This window comes from Oncorhynchus gorbuscha, linkage group LG12 (assembly GCF_021184085.1).
Source record: "Oncorhynchus gorbuscha isolate QuinsamMale2020 ecotype Even-year linkage group LG12, OgorEven_v1.0, whole genome shotgun sequence".
Classification (NCBI taxonomy): domain Eukaryota; kingdom Metazoa; phylum Chordata; class Actinopteri; order Salmoniformes; family Salmonidae; genus Oncorhynchus; species Oncorhynchus gorbuscha.
The window spans coordinates 49,674,239-49,701,796 of record NC_060184.1 but is presented as its reverse complement, the minus strand read 5'-3'; the positions used below and the strand labels follow the sequence as shown (position 1 = coordinate 49,701,796).

The following is a 27,558-nucleotide window of genomic DNA, read 5'->3' as shown; positions in this document are numbered from 1 at the left end:
GTTTCTAACGTCCAGCCGCTCTATAGCTATTTAAAGATTAGGAGCGTGGCGTGGGGTTCAGCGCCTGTACCAGCCTGGTTAAATGGTTCCTGGGGGGCTCGGCGGTAACGACGCCATTTTTCGGACAATTATCGTATTAAACTATCGTTGCTTATTGAGAAAGTGTCATTATGGAAGCGATCATTCTGGAAAAAGAGGCTATCCATCATCTTTTTAAATGGCTTCTCATGAAAGAGCTATTTCTCCACTAATGAATCTTTGGGACGTTTACGGCAGCTAATTAAGGCTGGGCTGGCACGGGCCCAGGGTTAGGGTCAGGGGCTGCCCCCCACCCTACCAATCACCATCATCGTCCCCTCTCCGGGCCTAGAGAGGAGATCAGGAGGAGACCGGGAGTGGGGAAGAAACCGGGAAGGGCAAGGACATCCCATCCACACACTCCCCAATGTCAAATTCATTAAACAGGGGGGAGCTCTCCAGCCCTCGTTCCTAAGCCACCAAGGGAGATTTTGAGGAGTGTTCCCACCCGTACCCTCTTCTCTCTCCCCACTGTGCGAGTTCTTAAGTATTCTTAACTAAAGACAGCAACAAACAGTAATAAAACCAATCATATGACAATTACAGCTGGTTATCCTAAGTAAGGTGTGTATATAAAAATCCTAATGGATTTCAGCATTGCTCTCTTTTCCATTTCCAACCGTTTTAGTGTCCCTATAAATCAAGTCATTAGGAAAGTGAAACGGCTCTCGATTGGAGGAATCAGCAGCTGATGACACGATAATGGTAATTCCGATAAAAGCAATTCCACCATTTCAGCACAGGATTCTGCTCTTGGCTGAAGTCCTTTTGGAAACAAACCGTTTTCAATGATGTTACAGCAATGTTTTGGTGCTAGTTTTTGGGGTCGGCTATTAAAAACTAGTATATTCATTCTGGGGTTCTACCCTGTGCCCAACTAAAGAAAGAGGAAATCATTATCGATAATGTGAAACTAACTTCACTACTACTAACGAGCCAACAGTGCTAATAATCCAGAGATGGGCTGTAAACCACAGTGCAGGATAAGATAAGCATGAACCAGGGAGCCTTAGGAGTCTTATCACTATGCCCAATTTGAAAATGTTCATCGGAGAGTGTCATCAGGACAGGTATTTTCATTACATGCCCATTAGAACAGCGAACACTCCATAGTGCTGGCCTTTCTCTGGGGTTGCATCCCAAATGGCTCCCTAAATAGTGCACTGCTTTTGGTCAATGTGTGCATTAGATAGGGAATAGGGTGCCATTTGGTACTCAGTGTTTGGTTAAACCCATGATAGCACCGGCTACAATCAACAACACCAGAGGGAGGGGAGAAAATAAAACGGGCGCAGGAACAAACTAACATAGTTAACTTTTGGTCAACCCTCACCTTGAAGCCAAGGAGAGGAGGCCGCGAGCAACTGGTGACAAACTTGAGCAGCTTGCGTTTCTCTTCATCGGTGAAGCTCTCTACCACCTCCCAGAAGATGGTAATGACAGGGTGGGTGGCAGTGTAACCACCTGGAGAAGAGGGACAGAGAAAGGACAATATTAAAAAAACACCTATAAATGAATCCACTGGCAGACAGAAGTAGTTGTCATGCAGTCATAGCATCTCGACCACCACACATGCCATTGAACCACACATTCTTTTGAGAGCAACCATATCCCACGACTAGGCCACCTGGCCCATGAACTTGACAGGAAAGCTTGACAGTTAGCTCTATGGAAATCCTCCTTTTTAAAATTTCACCTTTATTTAATCAGGTAGGCTTGTTGAGAACAAGTTCTCATTTACAACTGCGACTTGGCCAAGATAAAGCAAAGCAGTGAGACACAAACAACAACACAGAGTTACACATGGAATAAACAAACACAGTCAATAATACAATATAAAGTCTATATACAGTGTGTGCAAATGAGGTAGGATAAGGGAGGTAAGGCAATAAATAGGCCATAGTGGCGAAATAATTACAATATAGCAATTAAAAATACTGGAGTGATAGATGTGCAGAAGATCAATGTCCAAGTAGAGATACTAGGGTGCAAAGGAGAAAAATAAATAACAGTAAGGGGATAAGGTAGTTGGATAGGCTATTTACAGATGGGTTATGTACAGGTGCAGTGATCTGTGAGCTGCTCTGACAGCTGGTGCTTAAAGTTAGTGAGGGAGATATGAGTCTCCAGCTTCAGTGATTATTGCAGTTCGTTCCAGTCATTGGCAGCAAAGAACTGGAAGGAAAGGCGACCAAAGGAGGAATTGGCTTTGGTGGTGACCAGTGAAATATACCTTCTGGAGTGCGTGCTACGGGTGGTTGCTGCTATGGTTACCAGTGAGCTGAGATAAGGTGGGACTTTACCTAGCAAAGACTTATAGATGACCTGGAGCCAGTGGGTTTGACGACAAATATGAAGCAAGGGCCAGCCAACGAGAGCATACAAGTCGCAGTGGTGTATATGGTGCTTTGGTAACAAAATGGATGGTACTGTGATAGACTGCATCCAATTTGCAGAGTAGAGTGTTGGGAGGCTATTTTGTAAATGACATCGCCAAAGTCAAGGATCGGCAGGATAGTCAGTTTTACTAGGGTATGTTTGGCAGCATGAGTGAAGGAGGCTTTGTTTGCGAAAGGCTTTGTTGCGAGCAGTTGGAGGCCACGGAAGGAGAGTTGTATGGCATTGAAACTTGTCTGGAGGTTAGTTAACACCGTGTCCAAAGGAGGGCCAGAAGTATACAGAATGGTGTCGTCTGCGTAGAGGTGGATCAGAGAATCAACAGCAGTAAGAGCGACATCATTGATGTATACAGGGAAGAGAGTCAGCCCGAGAATTGAACCCTGTGGCACCCCCATAGAGACTGCCAGAGGTCCGGGCAACAGGCACCCGACTCGACACAATGAACTATCTGAGACGTAGTTATTGAACCAGGTGAGGCAGTCATTTGAGAAACCAAGGCTGTTGAGTCTGCCGATAAGAATGTGGTGATTGACAGAGTCGAATGCCTTGGCCAGGTCGATGTATACAGCTGCACAGTATTGTCTCTAATCGATGGCGGTTATGATATTGTTTAGTACCTTGAGTGTGGCTGAGGTGCACCCATGACCAGCTTGGAAACCAGATTGCATAGCGGAGAAGGTACGGTGTGATTCGAAATGGTCGGTGATCTGTTTGTTCAGTTGGTTTTCAAAGCCCTTAAAAAAGGCAGGGTAGGATAGATATAGGTCTGTAGCAGTTTGGGTCTAGAGTGTCTCCCCCTTTGAAGAGGGGGATGACCGCAGCAGCTTTCCAATCTTTGGGGATCTCAAACGATATGAAAGAGGTTGAACAGGCTAGTAATAGGGGTTGCAACAATTTCAGCGCATACTTTTAGAAAGAGGGTGTAGATTGTCTATCCCGGCTGATTTGTAGGGGTACAGATTTTGCCGCTCTTTCAGAACATAAGCTGTTTGGATTTGGGTGAATGAGAAATGGGGAAGGGCTGGGCAAGTTGCTGTGGGGGGTGCAAGACTGTTGGCTGGGGTAGGGGTAGCCAGGTGGAAAGCATGGCCAGCCGTAGAGAAATGCTTAGTGAAATTCTCAATCATCGTGGATTTATCGGTGGTGACAGTGTTTCCTAGCCTCAATGCAGTGAGCAGCTGGGAGGAGGTGCTCTTATTGTCCATGGACTTTTCAGTGTCCCAAAACCTTTTAGAGTTTGTGCTACCGGATGCAAATTTCTGTTTGAAATAGATAGCTTTGGCTTTCCTAACTGCCTGTGTATTTTGGTTCCTAACTTCCCTGAAAAGTAGCATATCGCGGGGGGCTTTTTGATGCTAATGCAGTACACCACAGGATGTTTTTGTGCTGGTCAAGGGCAGTCAGGTCTGGGTGAACTAAGGGCTATATCTGTTCATGGTTCTACATTTTTTGAATGGGGCATGCTTATTTAAGCATGGTGAGGAAAGCACTTTTAAAGAATAACCAGGCATCCTCTACTACGGAAAGAGGTCAATATCCTTCCAGGATCCTCGGGCCAGGTCGATTAGAAAGGCCTGCTCGCTGAAGTGTTTTTAGGGAGCGTTTGACAGTGGTGAGGGGTGGTCAACACATTAAAATGACAAAAGCAGTTACTCCTACTACTAGTAACTGAGTATCACTTCGATAACATTTTCACCATTATGACTGAGCCTAAGTAGTTTGGTTTCTTACAATAAAGTTTTATAAACCATCCATAATGCGATCATACCTGAGTAGTTTGTAAACGTCTTCAGGTCGTCAAGGCAAATGGGCACATGAGCTCCAGATATCAAAACCTGTAGTGGGATAGTAAAGATTGATGAATAATTAGAAATGTATCTTTATGTGTGCAAGTAATGTGAATAGAGTTGCAAAATTCAGGCAATTTTCCCAAAATTCTGAGAATTTCCAGTAATCCTGGTAATTTTGCCAACTGAGTGAAAATCCAAGTTACCTGGATCTCCTGCTGGTCAAACATGCGCAGCCACTCAAGGTTTACCACGTTGGCCAGGCCCTGTCTGAAGGCCAGGCAGTGGGGCCTGATCTGTTTGTTGAGTCGGTAATCAGCCACTAAATGGATGTATGCTATCCTGTTGGCCGTGGACACAGGGATGTCCTTCCCTCCCGGCTTCAGCTCAACCACCTGGAAGAAAGAACCCGTCAGACATACAGGCATTTATCACACAGCCACGTAGAAAGCAACCAGGAGAGAGAGGGAACATGTCACCCTGAACACATTTTACTGAGGGTATTCCTTTCTCAATTTGAAAACAGTCAGGGCTTGTGTTCACAGGTAAAGTGTCAATCAAGTGTTACGCAAAATGCAAAGTAGAAATTTGGTAGTGGAGCATGTAATATTATTGTGTCAATGGAGGCATACTCTCAAGAATGCTGAACACAAGACTAGCACTTTAGAGTGTTTAGGCCCAAACAGCTTGTTTGAGGGTACCAGTGAAGCAAGGGGAGAAATCGCTGATCAGGCTAAGGGACCCAGGTGTCGGTTTCGCAGGCCTAAGATGGGACAGTGCACTAGGAATAAGGACCAGTTCTCTGTTCCTGGCTTTGGTATGGTCCATGAACAGCCTCTGGACCATCAGAAGTTTGGCACAAGATTCTTCCACCAACCTGTTTCATCAGCTATAGTTTGTTGAGCTTTTGGGTCACAAATCCTGATCTCCCCCCTTCCTGGAGTAGTTTGTAAATCGATTGAATGGTTTTGGAGGAGTTAGGACAAAATAATCAGTGAAATAATCCAGATCATTTAGGAGCTTATGATATTTTTAAAATCATTGTGTTCCAAAAATCGTAACCATTTTCAATAATGTGAATACTTGACAGCTAAGGGGGTGCGGGGGCATGTCCCCCCCGCAAAATGTTTGCTCTACAAAGTGGGTTAAAGAGAAAATTAAGTACCACAAAAGGGTACTTTAGTCAGCTATAGGCAGCTTGCTCTTATTGTACACGGTTGTAAGATACTTCCCAGTAATAAACTCCTTCTGTAGAAGGTATCTATATTGCTAGAGGTCGACCGATTATGATTTTTCAACGGCGATACCAATACCGATTATTGGAGGACCCAAAAAAAAGCTGATACCGATTAATCTGACAATTTTTTAAAAAATGTTATTTGTTATAATGACGATTACAACAATACTGAATGAACACTTATTTTAACTTAATATAATACATCAAAATCAATTTAGCCTCAAATAAATAATGAAACATGATCAATTTGGTTTAAATAATGCAAAAGCAAAGTGTTGGAGAAGAAAGTAAAAGTGCAATGTGTGCCATGTAAGAAAGCTAACGTTTAAGTTCCTTACTCAGAACATGAGAACATATGAAAGCTGGTGGTTCCTTGAGTCTTCAATATTCCCAGGTAAGAAGTTTTAGGTTGTAGTTATTATAGGAATTATAGGACTATTTCTCCTTATACGATTTTTATTTCATTAACCTTTGACTATTGGATGTTCATATAGGCAGTTTAGTATTGCCAGTGTAAGAGTATAGCTTCCGTCCCTCTCCTCGCTCCTACCTGGGCTCGAACCAGAAACACAACGACAACAGCCACCCTCAAAGCAGCGTTACCCATGCAGAGCAAGGGGAACAACCACTTCAAGTCTCAGAGCGAGTGACGTTTGAAACGCTATTAGCACACACCCTGCTAACTAGCTAGCCATTTCACATTGGTTACACCAGCCTAATCTCGGGAGTTGATAGGCTTGAAGTCATAAACAGCGCAATGCTTGACACACAACGAAGAGCTGCTGGCAAAACGCACGAAAGTGCTGTTTGAATGAATGCTTACGAGCCTGCTGCTGCCTACCACCGCTCAGTCAGACTGCTCTATCAAATCATAGACTTAGTTATAACATAATAACACACAGAAATACGAGCCTTTGGTCATTAATATGGTCGAAACCGTAAACTATCATCTCGAAAACGAGACGTTTATTCTTTCAGTGAAATACGGAACCGTTCCGTATTTTATCTAACGGGTGGCATCCATAAATCTAAATATTCCTGTTACATTGCACAACCTTCAATGTTATGTTATAATTACGTAACATTCTGGCAAATTAGGCGGCCCAAACTGTTGCATATACACTGACTCTGCGTTCTATGAACGCAAGAGAAGTAACACAATTTCACCTGGTTAATATTGCCTGCTAACCTGGATTTCTTTTAGCTAAATATGCAGGTTTAAAAATATATACTTCTGTGTATTGATTTTAAGAAAGGCATTGATGTTTAGGATTAGGTACACATTGGAGCAACGATACACACCGCATCGATTATATGCAACGCAGGACACGCTAGATAAACTAGTAATATCATCAACCATGTGTAGTTAACTAGTGATTATGATTGATTGTTTTTTTATAAGATAAGTTTAATGTTAGCTAGCAACTTACCTTGGCTTCTTACTGCATTCGCGTAACAGGCAGGCTCTTCGTGGAGTGCAATGAGAGGCAGGTGGTTAGAGCGTTGGACTAGTTAACTGTAAGGTTGCAAGATTGAATCCCCCGAGCTGACAAGGTGAACATCTGTCGTACTGCCCCTGAACGAGGCAGTTAACCCACCGTTCCTAGGCCGTCATTGAAAATAAGAATGTGTTCTTAACTGACTTGCCTAGTTAAATAAAGATTAAATAAAAGGTGTAAAAATACAAAATAAATGTAAAAAAGAATCTGCCAAATCGGTCCAAAAATACCGATTTCCGATTGTTATGAAAACTTGAAATCGGCCCTAATTAATTGGCCATTCCGGTTAATAGGTCGACCTCTATATATTACCTTTAATTTAACAACATTTCAGTCAAAAGGTAATACAGAAACTGATCGAATCTACAATGTTTTCAACAAACAGGTCATTCTGAATCCGTAACGTTACGCGATTCCAGGTCATATTGACTCCACCACACCTTACTGCATGCGAATGGCCGTCTATCTTGTTTGCTTGCTTTGACTATCTCCTGAGGGCATGTATAGGCCAGTCTGCCTCTGAGTGTGTGCCTAATCTCCCGCAAATTGTTTTCGGTATTGTATTTGCTATGCCCTATTTGCAAACACGGGCTACATTCTAACGACACTGTTCAAGCCTGTTTAAAGAGGAGCTAATAAGAAAAGCTAAGGCCCTGAGCAAACAGGCGGAGTGGGTAGAGTGCTTAACCCAGCCCGGGGAGACTGGTGAGGGGGACCAGAGGGCACTGAATAGGCCCGCTCTGTCAAATCAGCCAGGCTCGGACGTGCTAAAGTGGCAAAAGTGTCTCAGGCGTGTTCGAGATAATTGCTCGAAGGCCCGTTTGGTGGAACGGTCAACATAGAGCCTTCTATTCCCCGCTGCACGGTAGCAGTCAGGGCGAGAGCAGGCGACGTGCTTTATCTCTCTCAGCGCCAAATACAGACAATGGGAGGGAAATTAATTATTAACACCTCACAGGGAGAGCGTATAGAGGGAGTGAGGGAGCGGGGAGCGTGGCAGCTAGAGACCGGCAAGAAGGAGAGAACAGGACAAAGGGACTGAAGGACAGAATGACAAGGCCACAGAAACAGGCACGAATGAGGAAGAGGCACTGGCAATCAAAGATGATAGAGAGAATAATACTGAGAGTGGTAGTGTGTGAATTATTTAACCCCACCCACAAAACACACACGGATACCCACACACCCACCCAAAACACACACCCGCGCACACACACACACCTGTGCCTCTCCCAGGTCGTTGTTGACGATGGTGAAGTTGAGTCCCAGGTCCTCCACGTCGTCCTCGTAGCTCTTGAGGAAGAGCAGGTTGCGGTACATCTCGGGGTCCAGCGAAGCCAGGTGGTGGATGTCCACGTCTGCACTGGTTCCCAGCAGCTTGGACAGGAAGAAACTGGCAAATGGCAGCTCCACCAGCATGTTCTCATACAGGGCCTATAGGGAGACAGGAAACAAAGGTCAAGGTCATAGATTAACTCTGGTCAAAAGGTCACGATAACATGATGTGATCCTGTGTGGCTCAGTCGGTAGAGCATGGTGCTTCCAACACCAGGATCATGGGTTCAATTCCAGCTGTGGCCACCCATACGAAAATATATGTGCAGATGTATGTAAGTCGCTTTGGATAAAAGCATCTGCTAAATGGCATATATTATTTCTTATGATAAAAATAAGGCCATGATAAAGTCATACAAATCAGACTAACATAACCAGTGGCAGAACAGTGAAGAGAAGAATCAATAACAACAATGGATAAAGATGAGCCATCTTTGCAGTTTTCAATTAAAAACCATTACGCCACGCATTGTTAAAAGAGTGACGGGAACACCAGATGTGACAGCGTTTAACGTAGTAAATCAGTTCGCATCGGCGCAAGAGCGCAACACAAGAACATAATCTGCCTAAAACATACAGGCTTTCAAATCTGCCCGCCTCAAACTTTATCAATGTCAATTCTATCCTTGACCTGGGCTGCCATTAAGAACCATGGCCAAGCAGGTGACTCATAAAACAGGGAGCTAATGTACTGGAATTGTCCTAAAGAAAGAGCCCGTTCCAAGCATTAAATATACAGGTCCTTATAAATGATTGCACAAAAAAAAAAAAAATCCTGACCACATCAGCTAAATGGATTATAAATCTACACCATTTCCATAATGCATGCATCTTAAAACACACAGGCAGGCATAAATCCCTGGCTATTTTCTAAACACAGGTTAATTGGGCAACTTCAAACAACAGTCTATTTTTTATGCAAATGAATCCACTCAGCATTTCTCGGGGAGCCTCTACGAATTCCCTGACCATATGCGCCGCGGGCTCCCTTGAAACCTATCAATAACAACGCGGTGCCGGGAAGAGGTGGCAATAAGTAGACCTGTATGGGGGAAGAGTAAAAATCTGTGGTATATATTTTCTTTTTTCGGTCGCTTTATTTATGGGTGTTTATTGCCAGAAATTGTGCCAAAATGACTCTGGATAAAACTGATTAATTATGGACCGTCGTCCCCTTTTAATATAAGTGAGTGCAGTGGCAACGCAATTAAAACAGATCGCGGCGCCATCAGGGAGAATAAACGCCCGACAACATTGCAGGTTGCCTTCTGTTAGCTGCCAAATAAATCCCTTAATTTACAACATTAAGAATCAATCAAAATATAATGCCTTTCAAACGCATCACTATCAATCAGGGGTGCAACCTGGACACCTCTGAAGGGGAACTTTTAGTCCGACCGGGTAGATCAATGAGGAAAGGCACTAGGGAGCACAGAGGAGGGTGAGGGAGGGGTGCAAACAAACACACAAAACTTCAGCCACCCTGAGAGAGTTTGGAGGGCAAGTCAGGGCTAACAATACAGGGCTTTTGGGTGCAGTGCACTATCATGAGGGGGCAGGGTGGGTGTTCCAGGTGGATGGATGGGGTGAGTAATGGAGACAAAAGAGGTATGTGGCAGGGTCTACAGTCAATCACGGATTACAAAAAGAAAACCAGCCCCGTCGCGGACCAGGATGTCTTGAGGACAATACAGTGCTTTGAGGACAATACAGTGCTACTGACACGGCCCGCTACCAAAACCTGCGGACTCTCCTTCACTGCAGCCGACGCGAGTAAAACATTTAAACGTGTTAACCCTCGCAGGGCTGCAGGCCCAGACGGCATCCCCAGCCGCGTCCTCAGAGCATGCGCAGACCAGCTGGCTGGTGTGTTTACGGACATATTCAATCAATCCTTATCCCAGTCTGCTGTTCCCACATGCTTCAAGAGGGCCACCATTGTCCCTGTTCCCAAGAAAGCTAAGGTAACTGAGCTAAACGACTGCCGCCCCGTAGCACTCACTTCCGTCATCATGAAGTGCTTTGAGAGACTAGTCAAGGACCATATCACCTCCACACTACCTGACACCCAAGACCCATTCCAATTTGCTTAACGCCCCAATAGGTCCACAGATGACGCAATCTCAACCACACTGCCCTAACCCATCTGGACAAGAGGAATACCTATGTGAGAATGCTGTTCATCGACTACAGCTTAGCATTTAACACCATAGTACCCTCCAAACCCGTCATCAAGCTCGAGGCCCTGGGTCTCGACCCTGCCCTGTACAACTGGGTACTGGACTTGCTGACGGGCCGCCCCCAGGTGGTGAGGGTAGGTAACATCTCCACCCTGCTGATCCTCAACACTGAGGCCCCACAAGGATGCGTTCTGAGCCCTCTCCTCTACTCCCTGTTCACCCACGACTGTGTGGCCATGCACGCCTCCAACTCAATCATCAAGTTCGCGGACAACACTACAGTGGTAGGCTTGATTACCAACAACGACGAGACGGTCTACAGGGAGGAGGTGAGGGCCCTCGGAGTGTGGTGTCAGGAAAATAACCTCACACTCAACAAAACAAAGGAGATGATTGTGGACTTCAGGAAACAGCAGAGGGAGCACCCCCCTATCCACATCGACGGGACAGTAGTGGAGAGGGTAGTATGTTAAGTTCCTCCGCGTACACATCACGGACAAACTGAATTGGTCCACCCACACAGACAGCGTTGTGAAGGAGGCGCAGCAGTGCCTCTTCAACCTGGCTGAAGAAGGCTGAAGAAATTTGGCTTGTCACCAAAAGCACTCACAAACTTCTACAGATGCACAATTGAGAGTATCCTGTCGGGCTGTATCACCGCCTGGTACGGCATCTGCTCAACAACCACTCGAGCCACTGCCTGTTCACCCCGCTATCATCCAGAAGGCGAGGTCAGTACAGGTGCATCAAAGCAGGGACATAGAGACTGAAAAACAGTTTCTATCTCAACGCCATCAGACTGTTAAACAGCCACCACTAACATTGAGTAGCTGCTGCCAACATACTGACTCAACTCCAGCCACTTTAAACAATGCCACTTAATATAGTGTTTACATACCCTAAATTACTCATCTCATATGTATATACTGTACTCGATACCATCTACTGCATCTTGCCTATGCCGTTCTGTACCATCACTCATTCATATATCTTTATGTACATATTCTTTATCCCTTTACACCTGTGTGTATAAGGTAGTAGTTGTGGAATTGTTAGGTTAGATTACTCGTTGGTTATTACTGCATTGTCGGAACTAGAAGCACAAGCATTTCACTACACTCGCATTAACATCTGCTAACCATGTGTATGTGACAAATAAAATTTGATTTGATTTGAGAGGAGGGGGGCAGTCTGATCCACACGTCCTACTGAAGGTTACTGGGAGCCTGGCTGGACAGTGATGTGGAGCTGTGAGACTGGCAACTGGAGACCTCTCTCTTTAATAGCCCAACAAAAGAGTCTGGAAGAAGAAGGGCTCGGAAAACAGCAACCAGGCGGCACAGCATCTTAAAAAGTTCAGTATTTTACAACTTGGATGGTTCCTCACTCTGAAATCAGTCTATGGGCCACGGGGAACTGTAAACCAAACACAGTCAAACTTTAGCAACATTAATATATTTTTTTTCATGACCAAATCAACTCAATAATTTGGTTTGACGTTAACTTGAGGTGATTTGCCCTTTTTTAGTGGACATTGCACGGTTGCTTTTAGATGCCAGAGAGAACAGTGAGAGACCAGCAACCTTGCCTTAGAATCCAGATGCTAGAGAGATACAATACTGAAGGCTATGCGAATTCAATATGCTTTCATTCTCATTATATACTCATGTGGTCTGTAATGTTATGTGGTTTCTGTTTGTGGAGTCAACCTTTATACATGTCAGTTGGGAGGACAAGTTAGGAAGAGCGATAGCCCATATTGTGATGTCCAATCCCATTTCAGTGAGTACCCCAAACAGGCCCACTCCTGACGACAATACATTACCTCCACAACAATGGCGGGCCGGGAGGCCATTCATTAACTATATTAATCTCCTGTGTCCCATAGGCCCTGGCGTGTGTACCACGCACCTCAGCGCAGCAGTGATGCAATCCTAATCTATAACAGTTCCATCTTTCCTCCCGGTTCATCGCCAATAACAGCACTAAACAAACATCAATATACCACTCAAACGAGCACTCACAAGCCCATATTTATGGAGAAAGAGAGAACTTTAGGTAGGGTTAATTGAAAGCCAGATTCTAAATAATTTCCCCCACCTTTATTGCCTGAGCCATTAGCTGTAGTGAGAGGGGAGGGGGGAGCAGAGCATGCTGCTAGCAGCTGACTGGCCATTTCAGAGTGGGACGAATACAGAGAGAGACCAGGCCTAGTCCCAAATGGCACCCTGAAGCCCTATGTAGTGCACTACTTTGACAAGGGCCCATATGACTGGTCAAAAGTAGTGCACTATAAAAAGGGAATAGGGTGCTATTTAGGGCCAAAGCCCAGGAGGAGTTATGGTGCTCTGACGAGTGGACGGGACCATCTTGGAGAGAGAGAGAGAGGACTTTCAGATCAAAATGCTATTACCACATGCTTTGACCGCTTATTTATGTCCCTGACGGCGGGAGGCTGGCACTGATTTAGCGCCCGGCGAAATGCAATCGCTCCACAAACAATGAGGAAAGAATCACCGGCTAATTGAAGGCCATATTGAGAGGAGGCCGGTTGTCATGAGGTCATTCTTCTCCCGTTGAGAATGAGGTGACCCCTCTTCCGACTCACACTCTCTCTCACAGCATCTCAATAAACAATCAGCCAGCACATGCATTAAAGAACATTTAAAAACATTAGGCTCTAATAAATTGTGCCATCAGGGAGGGGAAAAGGGGGAAGGGAAAACAAAGCCATCAACAGCACATGCTGTAGGGTAAATAAACCAAACTCGGGTTCAAGCTCTATAGCTTATTCCATTCAAACTGGTCACATTCTTGGACATAAAATAATAATTATCAAGGACACCAAACACCTTTGAAGTCAAGTTGAAATACGAACAACCATAACATGTTATGATGAATCAGCCTTGTCCCTGTACTGTACCTCTGTTATTCAATGTTAGGGCAGCCTCATTGGTAGTGATCTCTGATCAACCCCAGATGATCTGCTGGTGTCTGGGGCACAGAACTCCCTCTCTGAGGTACTGGAGCGCAGTGTTGCCGATTATATTTCACATCTCATTAACTGATTAGACTTCATCAAACGTTGGTCGGTTTACCTACCTACCATCTACTTACACACATTGGTTGGTTTACCATCTAATTACAACATTAGAAGTGCTTGTTGTTTCCGTTAACGCTTGAAGATACCTGGTGATAATAACTACACCCTTGGGTGAGTCTTCCCTCATTTCTCAATTGGTGAGTTCCCGCTGCAAGTACTTTAGCATCTCATTCTTCCATTGTCTGTGACATTAGGCAGGTTCCCATTGACCCAGGTTTATTCCACCAATGCAATGTCGCAAGCATTTGTAATGGAAACGGCAGATGCAGGAGAAATTTTCCAAAGATCAAATAAATGTTTATCAGTTCGCCGGAGTGGATTTTTCTTTTGTTCAACTTTATTGCGACAAATTATGGAAATTGTGTTTTTCAAACAGATTATTATTGCAGAAAAATGTTGAAGGTACGCGAGGCACGTGATGTTATCACATAACTATAAGCGCCACTCAACATTTAATTCTAAATGCACACTGCTTGCATTATCCATTTATTTAAAAAATTAAATAAATAAAAATGCTTTTGCAAGACAAGGATTGTCTTGACTTTCAAGAATGACTGAATTGCTTCACATTGCAATTTGAAGTTTCACCATCAAATTGGTTCAGAACTCCAGGCCTACGAGTGCAAGTCGGCACACACATTTATTAGAATGGCCTAAATGGAAAATATTTTTTGTCCCTGACCCCAAAAAATATTGGTCAAAAAGTCTACTGTTGTGTTCTGTTAAAACGTTTATTTTTCCATATATAATAGACACACCCTATGTTTGAATAGAATCAACTATATTTAGGCTACTGAACTTGTCTAATGCTTTAATCATTGCGATTAAAAATAAAACGATATAGCCTAACCAGAAGAAGAAAAATAACTATTCCCGACCCTCCGCTGCCCAGTGCTGTTGACCTTCGCAGATTCTGCCTTTAAGCTCCTGAAGTTGCTGGTAATAGGCTACACCAGCGGTCGGCAGCCCTTTTCTTTGGAGTGCCACGTTATCGTACCGTTTCTACTGATCTGCGTGCCAGTTTAATTTCATTTCAACAAGGTCTTCATATCTCAAAATCAATGTCATGTGGTTAATCAAAACTCGATCTAAATGAAAATGATACAAATCTAAATGTAACTTCTATTGCCATTGCCAATACGTAAAAATATACTACATAAAGCCAACAAATAAAAACATTGCAGTCTGCAGGTAGAAAATATCCTTATAAAAATAAATATCCCATAAATCACATCTTCAAGGAACTTGAGACATTGTATCGAATATTAAGTTGGTCAGCCTGAAGCTTGTGCTAGCAAACTTGCAACATTGTATGAAGTATTTTGGGCCCTCAAGAGTTTACTGCGCCAGTGTGCTCCGGACACACATAGCTGTAGGCTATTTGCGCAAGGGATAAGAAGTAATCAGGTAGGCCTATTTTATGACGTTTCCACCTGACCAGAGCATGACACCCCCCCCATGCTGAGTGGTTATCGAAAGGGAGAGGCACCGGAAAGATTTTTCCAATAGGCTAGGTTGAGGAAATATTGTCACTCAATTAATGTAAAAACAGACTTTGTTAAATTACTGTTTAAGATGAACAAAACATTTCTTTGAGAAGCTCCACAGTGATGGTGAGTTAAGACAATCAGAAATAGTATCAGATCCCCAAGTGGGCACATTTCTAGGCCTACATTTGTGCGCTGGCCAGGTAGCCTAGGCCTACTTCTATGCATAATCAAGAGCGTGTCCTTACTCAAGATTAACAGGAGCGCTTCAAACAAAAGAATGAATAAATTGACAACTCCTAAATGGAATTAAGGTTGTGCGCTCTGCAAATAACGTGTTCACTCCTACAATTACAACAGTAAGACTAACAATAATATACTGAATGCACTAACAAACGTAGAAAGGATTGGAATTAATGGTAAATGTACTACTGGTGATGCCATCTCCGAGGCCTCCGCAATGGATTAGTCCAGTCACAGGCGTGAATCAGACAGGTCTCTCATGTGCCATCATTTCTTTCTATATATTTGCTACTGCTCGACTAAAAAATATCTTGGTTGACCATCAGCATATTGACCAAACGATGGACCAGTCGACTAAATGGGGTTAGCCCTACTACTATCCATGCTGGCTTTTGCAGGCTACCTGAGAACATGGGGCGGCAGGTAGCCTAGTGGTTAGAGCGTTGGGCCAGTACACAAAAAGTTGCTAGATCGAATCCCTGAGCTGACAAGGTAAAAATCTGTCGTTCTGCCCCTGAACAAGGCAGTTAACCCACTGTTCCTAGGCCGTCATTGTAAATAAAAATTTGTTCTTAACTGACTTCCCTAGTTAAATAAAAACAGATATATATATATTTTTTTATGAAACCAATAGGTGGGCCAGGCATACAGGCCATCGCCAGTTTATGGGAAAGGGAAAGTTAGTTGCACAGCTGAGTACATTCAACTGAAATGTGTCTTCCGCATTTAACCCAACCCCTGCGAATCGGAGAGGTGGGGGGGCCTGCCTTAATCGACGTCCACGTCATCAGCGCCCGGGGAGCAGTTGTTGTTGGGGGTTAACTGCCTTGCTCAAGGGCAGAACGGCAATTTGCTTAAATGGATAATGGGGAATTTTTTTCTTCAGGTGAAACGTCATTATGTCCTGCTGTTTTTAGATAAGACAGCTCAATGGAAACGCACCCATGGCAGGCAATCTACCTTCTTTTCAAACGTTCTAGAGATCATCAAAGAGATCACTGGACAAGTTAATGGAACCTAGCTAGAGGCTCCACTTTACACTGTATTGACTACACAAGAACACTGACTTTTACAGAGACCTGGAAATAGACAGCTTTACCTTTCCCAATGCAGCCTGGGTGGTCTAGCCCCCCAACAGCACACGTTTGCCCAGCGTCGGCATGAGTTCGAATCCGGCCCACTGCCTTTGTGAAACACTATCTTTCCACTGTCTCTCCTCGATCCAATAAAACACGTAAAAATGTTTATATTGATAACGTTACCTTCCCCAGTATCCGTCCCAGGAAGTAGTAGTGTCTGGCGAAGGAGTCTCCCACCAGCATCTGGGCAGTGGGGCTGGGGTAGAGAAGGCCCTCGTTGGTGGTCTTGAAGAACCCCTGGTTGGGGTTGAAGCCAGACTTGAGCAGCTCGTTGAGGAATTCACGGAAGATGCCCCCTCCATCGATGCCCGCCTCGTCCAGGCCGTGGGCGTTGAGCAGGTGCACCCGGATACGTTTCTTCAGGTCCGCCTCTGGATACAGGGGACACGGGAGGAAATGAAGTTAATACAGAAAATGTAGAAATATAATATATAGAAAAGGCCTGTTATATTTTACTTCCAGAAATGACAAAAATTACAAAAAAGTTAGATTCAATTCCCTTATTCTGACACCTCTTTTGAAAGATCAGAGTATTCTACTCAAAGTAGAAGCACAGTCTACATGGAAATATACATGCATGTTATGTTATTAACACTTACAATCTAGAAATCTACTGTATATGTAGGGATAAAACGGAAAATATCTATTTTAGCGTTTTTAATTCTCCCATTTCCACATCGAGGCATGATTTCTCTGACCTGAGGAATATTCAAATCAAAGCGTATTAAAAGAGGTCACATTTCAGCATAGTTATAGAAAGTCACATAAATTATATCGTTTTCAGCCCCTCCAAGGCAAGGTCTCCTACTACTCGCTTTAATCATATGGCCAAATGAGTGCTCTTTTAAATTCGAACACAAAAGAGGGGACTTAAAATAACTGATTTCACGCTTTATGCGATCCGTACAAATAATCTCGATCACAATTATGCTTTCGTGAAATCCGAGACCGATGCGAAAGCTAGCCTTCAATTCTAATGGGATCTGTAACCTCGACGACAAAATCTGGATTTTATGGACCACAAATATTAGAAACTGAGGCTGCGTCCCAAAATGTGCACTCGTTCACTACTTTATTATACCAGTAATTTCCATCCAAACGGAAGTGAACAAGTGCACACTTTGGGAGAAAAGAGAGACTATTGGGACGTAGCCCAAGACATTACCCTTCTAACCAAGCTGTATCCCTCCTCAGCCTAACCATGTACCGTTTTCTGGGGAGAGCTTGTCGTAGGCGTCCTCGTAGATGTAGTTCCGTCGGATGGTGACGTTGATCCCGTCCAGAAACGGCCCGTCTCCCTGGACGTCTCGCTTGTCCGCGTATATCAGTCTCTGGAAGATCTTCACCAGGGACAAGCAGGTTTAAATGACTACCTACAGCCAAGCCAGGTTTTATAGGACATCTATACTGACTACATGGACTATTTCCAATGGAGGTAGTAAATAAAGACGATAAAACAATGTGCTTGTTTTCTCTTCAATTGGTGTCTGAGAGGTAATGTCCTGCGAATTCTAGAATAACCAATATAGTGACACATTGATAAATGAGGTGAAAATTAAGTCAGTTGTACAGACTATTCCTCAAGGGTTCGGGTTTTATAACAAGTACATGGAGCAATATGCAGGGCTGAGATGTGGAGCACCTTGACTCGCTCCTCAAAGGGCACGACGAAGGGCAGCTCAGTCAGGATGGCCAAGTGTCTCTCCTCAGACACAGACAGCTGTGGAGGCTCCATCCCCACTAGAATAGAATAAAATAGAACATCCTTTATTTTTCCTCGTCTCCAACAACAATACAGTAGAGTCCTGCATCTGGTCGGATAACCACGGTTCCCCGCGGTTGACCCGCAACAAAACAATTGAATCAGCAGGCGGGTGAAATGAAAACATTCTCCCTACCCTCTGGGAGGCTCACAGTTCAGAACAATTATATTGCGGTTCGAAAACGTTTCAAATTAAGATAAAAAGCCAGGAGCTTGTTGTGTTGAATTGTGTTGCAAATTCCATTACGTGAGCGGCGAGGCAGACATAGCCTAGGCTTAGGCAGCCAGCCATGCAGTGAGTGGAGCAGGGAACTGTCCATTACGTGTGGTGCTGAAACATGCCTAATTTGTCCACGTGCAGTGCTTATGTTCCCTTCTGCCACGCAACAATATGTTGCAAAGTTCATTTTCCCTGACTCCTAGCTCACACAAAAATGGCTAACAGGAGAATTGGAAAGAAAAATGGTGAAATACACCATTGTGTATTATGATGGTGAATGATGGTTATGATGGTGAAATACACCATCGTGGAAACAGGTGCTGCAGAAGTGAAATACCCGGGTTGGAAGGATTTTGTAGTCATTATGGACAGGGAGGACAACCACCCAGTATATGGGTACACAATCTGCAAAAGTGCAAGTAGGTATTTGTTTAAGATAATTCAGTTAATTATCAGATAAAAATTATATTTTATTCAGGCTGTCGTTCATTTAGACCAGAGGTTCCCAAACTATTTATAGTCCCGTACCCCTTCAAACATTCAACCTCCAGCTGTGTACCCCCTCTAGCACCAGGGTCAGCCACACACACTATACGATACATTTATTAAACATAAGAATGAGTGTGAGTTTTTGTCACAGCCCGGCTCGTGGGATGTGACAAAGAGCTCTTATAGGACCAGGGCACAAATAATAATATTATAATAATAAGTAATTTTGCTCTTTATTTAACCATCTTACATATAAAACTTTATTTGTTCATCATCAATTGTGAATAACTCACCACAGGTTAATGAGAAGGGTGTGCTTGAAAGGATGCAAATAACTCCGCAATGTTGGATTGTATTGGAGAGAATCGGTCTTAAATCAATTTCCACACACAGTCTGTGCCTGTATTTATTTTTCATGCTAGTGAAGGCCGAGAAGCCACTCTCACATAGGTACATGGTTGCAAAGGGCATCAGTGTCTTCACAGCGCGTTCTGCCAAGGCAGGATTTTAATTTTTATTTTATTTCACCTTTATTTAACCAGGTAGGCTAGTTGAGAACAAGTTCTCATTTGAAACTGCGACCTGGCCAAAATAAAGCATAGCAGTGTGAACAGACAACACAGAGTTACACATGGAGTAAACAATTAACAAGTCAATAACACAGTAGATAGGATACTCTGAGCGCAGCCCAATACAGAAATCTGGCAGTGGCTTCTGATTAAATTCAATTTTCACAGAACCGCTTATTGCAATTCCGATGAGGCACTCTTGTTCAGATATCGGAAGGTGGACTGGAGGCAGAACATGAAAGGGATAACAAATCCAGTTTGTGTCATCCGTTTTGGGAAAGTAACTGCGTAATTGCGCACCCAACTCACTCAGGTGCTTCGCTATATCACATCTGACATATATCACATTTGACATTGTCCGTAAATTGAGTTAATTTGCACACAAAAAAATCATACAAAGATGGAAAGACCTGTGTGTTGTCCTTGTTAATGCAGACAGAGAAGAGCTCCAACTTCTTAATCATAGCCTCAATTTTGTCCCGCATATTGAATATAGATGCGGAGAGCCCCTGTAATCCTAGATTCAGATCATTCAGGTGAGAAAAGACATCACCCAGATAGGCCAGTCGTGTGAGAAACACGTCTGACCGCTTGCATGATGACAAGTGAAAACTTATGGTCAGTAAAGAAAACTTTAAGCTTGTCTCTCAAGTAAGAAAGACTTGTCAATACTTTGCCCCTTGATAACCAGAGCACTTCTGTGTGTTGTAAAAGTGTTACATGGTCGCTGCCCATATCATTGCATAGTGCAGAAAATACACAAGAGTTCAGGGGCCTTGATTTAACAAAGTTAACCATTTTCACTGGAGTGTCCAAAACGTCTTTCAAGCTGTCAGGCATTCCCTTGGCAGCAAGAGCCTCTCGGTGGATGCTGCAGTGTACCCAAGTGGCGTCGGGAGCAACTGCTTGCATGCGGGTTACCACTCCACTATGTCTCCCTGTCATGGCTTTTGAACCATCAGTACAGATACCAACATGAGCAGCAGATACTTTTGTCTACATACGGACCCTTAGTGGAATTCCCGTGAGAGAGTAACGGTTAATGTGTTTGGATGTTAATTATTTGACTAGGCTACCTGTATTTGACATTGTGTTGTTATTTCGCTGAACACTAGATGGTTTAATATTATTTTTGGCAGTGAATCGAAGCTACTCAGGTGAGAAAAAAACCTGTTGAAAGACTGTTTGAAAATATATATACATATATTTAAATATATATAAATATATATATATATTTTTTAAATAATGTACCCCCGACAGCATTGCGCGTACGTACCAGTTTCTGACCATATGCAGGCCATATAAAATTTTAACCGGTGCGGCTGGTAAAAGTTTGAGTAGCCTACTAAATGTAGGCTATTTTTGCAGCCTATAGCCTATTAGATTCTGGGAATTGTTGATTTAATTTTCAATTAAACTATTTATCTAAATATTGAATGTCATGGTATTGTTTTGTTATGTCGGCTATAGGCTTTCATTAGGTGAGTAGAAGGCTAGTTAGAAGGCTCTTTTTCAAAGAGATCCGAGTTGTCAATGTGCCGCATCGCATCGTGAAAATAAAAAGATAGGCCTATCGTTCTTAATTCGTGGCATGGTTTCCTTTTATCCAAACGCTGAATAGACATGCAGACAAATGCATTCATGCAGGGAATACACTAATAGTTTAATACTCTGGAGTCATAAAAGCAACTAAAGAAATGTATGTTTTATCTGGCAGGTCACGAATCGGCTCTCAGAATAATTCTATGCAGGTGGGTCAGGTTGTGGAGAAAAATCTGTCCTGATGTCAGATATCGGGTGGGGCTCGGAATTGATGTGGCCGGCTCCAAAAAGCTGACCCGTGCATGACTCTACATACAACACAGTACAACGTTAGCTTAAACTGCTCTGTAACAGTCAATCTGTCTGTCTTCTACCCATCCATCTAGTTATTTATTCATTTATCCATCCATCTTCACTTCATGAATTAACCCATCTATCCACACTATCCTAGCATTCATCAATCTGATTCGCCATCTAGTTATCTATCCATCCATCCGGCTCTAATTCATCCATCTAATAAAAGCCCAATGTAGGGCTTCCTAAAAGCCCCATGTAGGGTTTCCATGACCACACAGTGTTCGGATAGATGCTGACCAGGCCGCACCAAGGTTTCCCTTTCCCATTTCCCACTACCAGAATCTAAACCCCACACTCTTGACCTGCATCTCCCTAATGACAAACACTGAACATAAAAACCCAGATGCGTATTCATGGAGGGGGCCACACCCAGATAACCAAATCCTTCCATTTCTCCAGTTTCCCCCCATCCTGCATGCCTGCTAACCCTACTCCCTACCTGACTACAAACCTGCTAGGCCCCCTCTCTCCACCCAGCTGACTGTTTACAAGCAGCCCATTAAAGAGTGCTCAATCTTGCCACAATTCCCCGTTCCTCACTAACACACTTTCAATTAACGCAACTGTGAGCTGCCCGTCCAACATGCCCGGACATTTCCATTAAGTGGACGTTTGTTTTGTATTAAACTCGTCATTCGGAACCGTTTAGAACCAAAAACTGTCACAAAAGAAAAGTTAAACCGCCATTCTCCACCCCTTCATTGTCTCCCTTGGAGCTCAATTCTTCTGCTTAATTAGTCAATCCCATCTGCATTTCGCCCATCAGGTTTCCATCTTTGAGGAGAAATATGGCCCGGAGTGGTCAATACGTTGGCCATTCATCACCCGAGGGGCCTGTCCATTTAAGGAAATGAAGAAAGGGCAGACGAATATACAACCAGATGTGGCTGCGCTCATCAGGACTCTCAGGCTAATTGAATTGATCCAGGTATCGGGGCTGGCTGGAGTGTCATTAGGCAGATCATACACGCATTGTTTCTGTTTGTTTTCACACCAGCTCTCTCTGCCGGAGGCCCGCGATGCAGCTCTAAATTAAAGGGCATAAGAGCCTGGCTGTCTCTCTCGACCCATTGCCCTCCCTGGCACTTCGCTGAGGCATTTTGGAGTGACTCGAAGGAAAACAACAAACCTAAGGTTACAGCGGAGCTGACCTAAGTGCTTCATTAACCAGAGGTCACACAGTGTTCCCTGTACCCCAATTAGGGTGTTTCACTGTACTTCTAAAATCTGTGACGACCATCAGTGGTTGGTTAATGCCAAAGACACGTATTACTAAGACAGGGAACTGTTCATGTTTCCCATAGGAAAACATGACACACTTCCCCCCCATGTGAACACCAGCTGGATATGCACAGTTATATACCAGATAGCTAGGATGCACAGGGTTTCCCACCGTCATTGTTAATGCATAACAGGAACTACTTTTTGGGACTACTATATTGCATCGTACCATCCAGTGTGGACTGCAGGGGCCCGATGCGTCCCATCCTCCGCGTCCTCCACACGTGTCTGGCTGACGGGACGTACAACTGGGTCACCTGGAGGGGGACGAGCACGGCTCCAGTCAGCAGGACCACACTAACAACATTCTACATATGGGCATAGCGTGGACCCGACACATGGCCTGACAGTATGCCACAGGGACTATGTATGGTCACTTCCCAGTATTTTTGTATTGCATGTATTATAATGTATTGTTTTAGTGTATTTTGTATGCTGACCTCACAAAATGAATGTCCATGTAATTGGACATAAAAATTGGACGTAATGGCCAAGAGCACGGTTACCTTATCTGCTCGGATGTTGACCTCTTCAGCAAGCCAATGGCCTGCTGGACAGAATGGTCGTCTGATGTCACGAGCCTTCACCATCTTTACCAAGTTTGTTATGACCTGCAAAATAAATAGCAATAAACAACACAAATAAAAGTGAGAGTTGTTGGGATATTTATTCCTGTCCAGTACGTCTATAACAAAAAATGTCAATCTTGTACTGTCCGGTCCTAAAAACAGGTTCCTGTACTGTCCTGTGAAAAACATGGATTTGTTGCCTCCTATCCCATGTCTTACTGTGTGCAGTGTTGGGATATGAATGTTAGACAGAAGTTGATAAGTACTCCACTGTAATGACTGAACTTGTCATGTCTATATTGATCCTTTCCATAATCTCACTCCACAGTCATTACCGGCACTAGCTAAGAGGAGTAGTCAGACACGTAATTACCTTGAAACAATTGAACACAATAAGCAGGCAACACAGTTTGAATGGAAATGTTGTTTTTTTAAATGCACAATCTTTTCATGCGGGACTCGATCAATCTCGGGGCGGTCATCAGCGACGACTGGAGTCGGTATTCTCAGTAATAATGGGGAGTGCAAAACACTGTTCGTGGCGCGGACGATGGGCTCGGAGACTTAGGCCCTACTCCGAGGAATGAATAAGCATTCCTTAATTAGCCCATCGGGTTAAGTGCACACCTTAATAGGCCTTTCTCAAACTCCACCATGACATCCCTCTCCAAACATAGCCAAGAAGAGAAGGTCCATTAGCAATATTAATACAAGCTTAGTTGATCATTTTCATTAAATTAACTTCTTTCAATTATATAGATAGCTCGACAATGGGGGTGATAAAGATGGTAGAGGGACGGCTGATGACTCGAACCAAACATTAGCGTGTTAGGGGGTCAGCGGCGTTAAAGCGACTGTAAATCCAGCCCCGTTCAATTTGGAAAATGCCTTTCCCCTGCTCTCCCACTTCTTTAATGGGTCGTTTTAGCTGATGGTGTTCACGCTCCTCGGTCTGTTATGAAATTCCTGCCGCATTTGTACACGACCAACACCTCGGCTGAAAGAAAGCAACGCTCACCTTCGAGGTCCTCTCTCAAATTCAAAGCCAAGAACGAAGTTGCTTAATTACCGTTTCAGGGAAAGAGAGAAGGAGGAGGGAGAGGAGGAGGATAGAGTGAAGGAGAGAGAGGTAAAGTTGAGAGAGAGGCGCCTGACGAGTGGCGAATTAACCTCATGTTGTTATCTGCCTCATTTCCTTTTAGTAAACAGACAATGAATGTCCTCATTCAACCCCCTTTGCTCTTCCTGGTGTGAATTTAGCCATGCATGTTCTGTTGCTGATCGACACATTTTTGTAAAAGCTATTTTGAGAAACCAAAGTCAAAATAAGACATTTTAAAGGCACAGTGCATCTCAAAAACATGGTTTTCCTATGTTCATATATATTTCACTATGAAGTTGGAAAAATATTGTGAAAATTATGATAATGTCCTTTTAGTGTAAGAGCAGTCTGAAAAGACCAACTTAAACTTCAGCCTGTTTTAGTGGGATGGTGTTTTGGCTTTCCATGGTGATGTCACTATGCTGTAAATTAGTTAGACCAATAAGAGAGTTCCAAACCTCTCTGCCAATAACAGCTATTTTTCAGTTTTCCCATCCCCACTCAAACCACTTCCAGACAGTCCTAAAAAAAAGTATTGCTTGAGAAATAGCTCTTAGCTTTGCTAAGAAGCCATTTTTGCTTCTTTTTGACCATTAAGTAAGTTACTTTATTGTTACACAGAAATTATGTGATAGTGAAATAACGGCTGCATTGTACTTTTAAAAAGAGGGCATTCAAGAGGACACTGAATACACTAGCATGTAACCATTTTCCAAATCCGTTACAAGAGTAAGGACTCAAGCCAGTTGGGAGGCATCTAAATGTTGGATTATGAAACAAGTTTTCTGAATTAGTTTGTAAACATAGGACCGTATCAAAACCCTCAATTAGATGTGGAGCCACTGCCTGGGTCGCATTCACTAGGAGTGAAACGGAAGCAAATGGGTCAAAAAGGGAGGGACTACCTGGACTTTGTTCAATAAGAAAGCTTGTACGTGTTTCCCATTGCAAAACGTTTTGCTACAGTGAGACTAATGAATATGACCCCGAATATGACCCTGACCATGCCAGGGCGATGGGTGGGCATTCACCTTGAAGAGCTGGACCCAACGTTTCTGCTCGGCCTGGATGCGCTGCTGCACCTCTGTGTTTGTCTTGACCCCCACGCTGCGGAAGGCGGCCATGTACTCCTCGCGGTGCTCCGTCTTGGTCTCTGGGTAGGCCAGCTTGATAATGCCCAGACATGCGTCTCTTAGTAACCGAGACAGGGTGACCAGCTCGGACAATGTGAACGGCATCATGGACGTATTGCTGTGGCCTGGAAACGGGTAGACAGGAGGAATGGACGTTTGTTCACTGAATATTACACACATTTGTGAGACTATCCATCTGGATAAAAATATACTGAGTGTAAAAAAAAAAATCCATGATATAGGTTCAACCTGCGTTCACCTGGTCAGTCTATGATCCCTTATCAATGTCACCTCTTAAATTCACTTCAAATCAGAATAGATGAAAGGGAGGAGACAGGTTCAAGTATTTTTCAGCCTTGAGACAATTGAGGCATGGATTGTGTATGTGTGCCATTCAGAGGATGAATGGGCAAGACAAGATTTTGAGTTCCTTTGAACAGGGTATGGTAGCAGGTGCCAAGCCTGCAATGCTGCTGGGTTTTTCACGCTCAACAGTTTCCCAAGTGTATCAAGAATGGTGCACCACCCAAAGGACATCCAGCCACCTTGACACAACTGTGGGAAGCATTGGCGTCAACATGGGCCAGCATCCCTGTGGAACGCTTTGGACACCTTGTTGAGTCCAGGCCCTGACGAATTGAGGCCGTCCTGAGGGCAAAAAGGGGGTGCATCTCAATATTAGGAAGTTGTCCTTCATGATTTCAACACTCAGTGTACATGTGTAGAAGTCTTTAAATTCAAAGTAAAATACAATGTCAGCTGCACCCTGATTCAAAACAAGAGGCAGGTGATTTTGAGACTCGGTCTGCGTCCAAAATGGCACCCTATGGGCCCTGGTCAAAAGTAGTGCATAGGGAATAGAACCGAGGGAGTGGCCTACCATGACCTTCCATGGGGTAGCCAAAGAACTCGCTGTCGTGCACAGAGATGAGCGAGTGACTGAAGAGGGAACTGAAGAGATAGAAGAGGGGAATGATGCGATTGGAGTCTTCCAGAGACATGGGAGACCCCCGGGAGATGACCTGCAGCAGTGGAACCATGGACCTGGGGGGGGGGGGGGAGAAAAAGAGAGACTTGCTATATTTACCTGGGAATTTATGCCAACGGGGCACATTGAATTGGCTTACATTCGCCGACAGCCCATCAAAGTCTGTCACTGTGTTCAGGGCTGCATATATCAAGAGTCCAGATTTAGGATCAGTTTGGCCTTTTAGATCACAGTGAATAAGATGACACGGACAGGGGTGGACCTGATCCAAGATCAGCACTCCTAAACCGAGACGCTTGATACATACAGCCCCTGACCGACATTCAATCAACTCACCCTGTAATCATTTTGGTAGTCATGGACTGTATCAGGTGCCAGAGATGTCTCAGGAAACGTGCGTTGAACGCTAAACTGTACAGAAGCCTGGAGGGGACAAAATAAAAAAAAGACAGGCCTAAAAAGATACATATGTCAAAAGGGTTGACAATGTACTCGTCTGTCTGTAAATGTATAAATCGCTCTGCCTCGATGCCCTCCAAGGCGGAGATCGTCAACATTGACCAATTAACTAGAGGACACAAATAAAGATGGAAAAAATACTAGTAAAAGCTGTTGAACCGCAGCATCTCCCAGGAATCTTCCTACTTGGCCTCCTTCATTCTCCGTGACGAAAAAAAGATTAAACGACCCATTAAGCTTTATTTAGACAAGGCACCTTCCATTAGTAAACTAGTTGCTGGCGAGGAGGAGCTCGGCCCTGGGTCATAAACAGGCCCTCTGGCTTCCTGCAGGAGCCCCATTTAACTTAATGGCAACGATGGGGACAATAGAGGAGAAGGGATGGGGGGGGCATAGCCCTCACAATGACCTCGGCGCGCCAGCACGCTTCCACACTCTCCCTAAATTACATGAAAACAGGGGAAGGAGGGAGGGAGGGGGTGGGTGAGCCACTGGCTGCATCACGATGGCAACCTATTCCCTATAGTGCCCTGGTCAAAAGTAGTGCACTATGTAGGGAATAGGGTGCCATTTGGAACGCTCCTACTGGGCCCTCATCC

At 44.0% G+C, this 27,558-nt stretch overlaps 1 protein-coding gene across 1 annotated transcript in view; it reads right to left on the bottom strand.

Annotated features, from left to right (window-relative positions):
• LOC123991105 (ubiquitin-protein ligase E3C-like) overlaps positions 1-27,558 on the bottom strand; it is a 39,191-nt gene that overhangs the window by 1,820 nt on the left and 9,813 nt on the right. Inside the window, exons 12-23 of the mRNA XM_046292314.1 lie at positions 26,837-26,923; positions 26,393-26,556; positions 25,411-25,637; positions 23,215-23,319; positions 22,878-22,965; positions 18,131-18,228; positions 17,696-17,828; positions 16,612-16,859; positions 8,223-8,435; positions 4,472-4,660; positions 4,247-4,313; positions 1,412-1,542 (exon numbers count right to left, since the gene is read on the bottom strand). Coding sequence (XP_046148270.1) covers positions 1,412-1,542; positions 4,247-4,313; positions 4,472-4,660; positions 8,223-8,435; positions 16,612-16,859; positions 17,696-17,828; positions 18,131-18,228; positions 22,878-22,965; positions 23,215-23,319; positions 25,411-25,637; positions 26,393-26,556; positions 26,837-26,923 — 1,750 coding nt within the window. The remainder of the gene's footprint in view (positions 1-1,411; positions 1,543-4,246; positions 4,314-4,471; positions 4,661-8,222; positions 8,436-16,611; positions 16,860-17,695; positions 17,829-18,130; positions 18,229-22,877; positions 22,966-23,214; positions 23,320-25,410; positions 25,638-26,392; positions 26,557-26,836; positions 26,924-27,558) is intronic.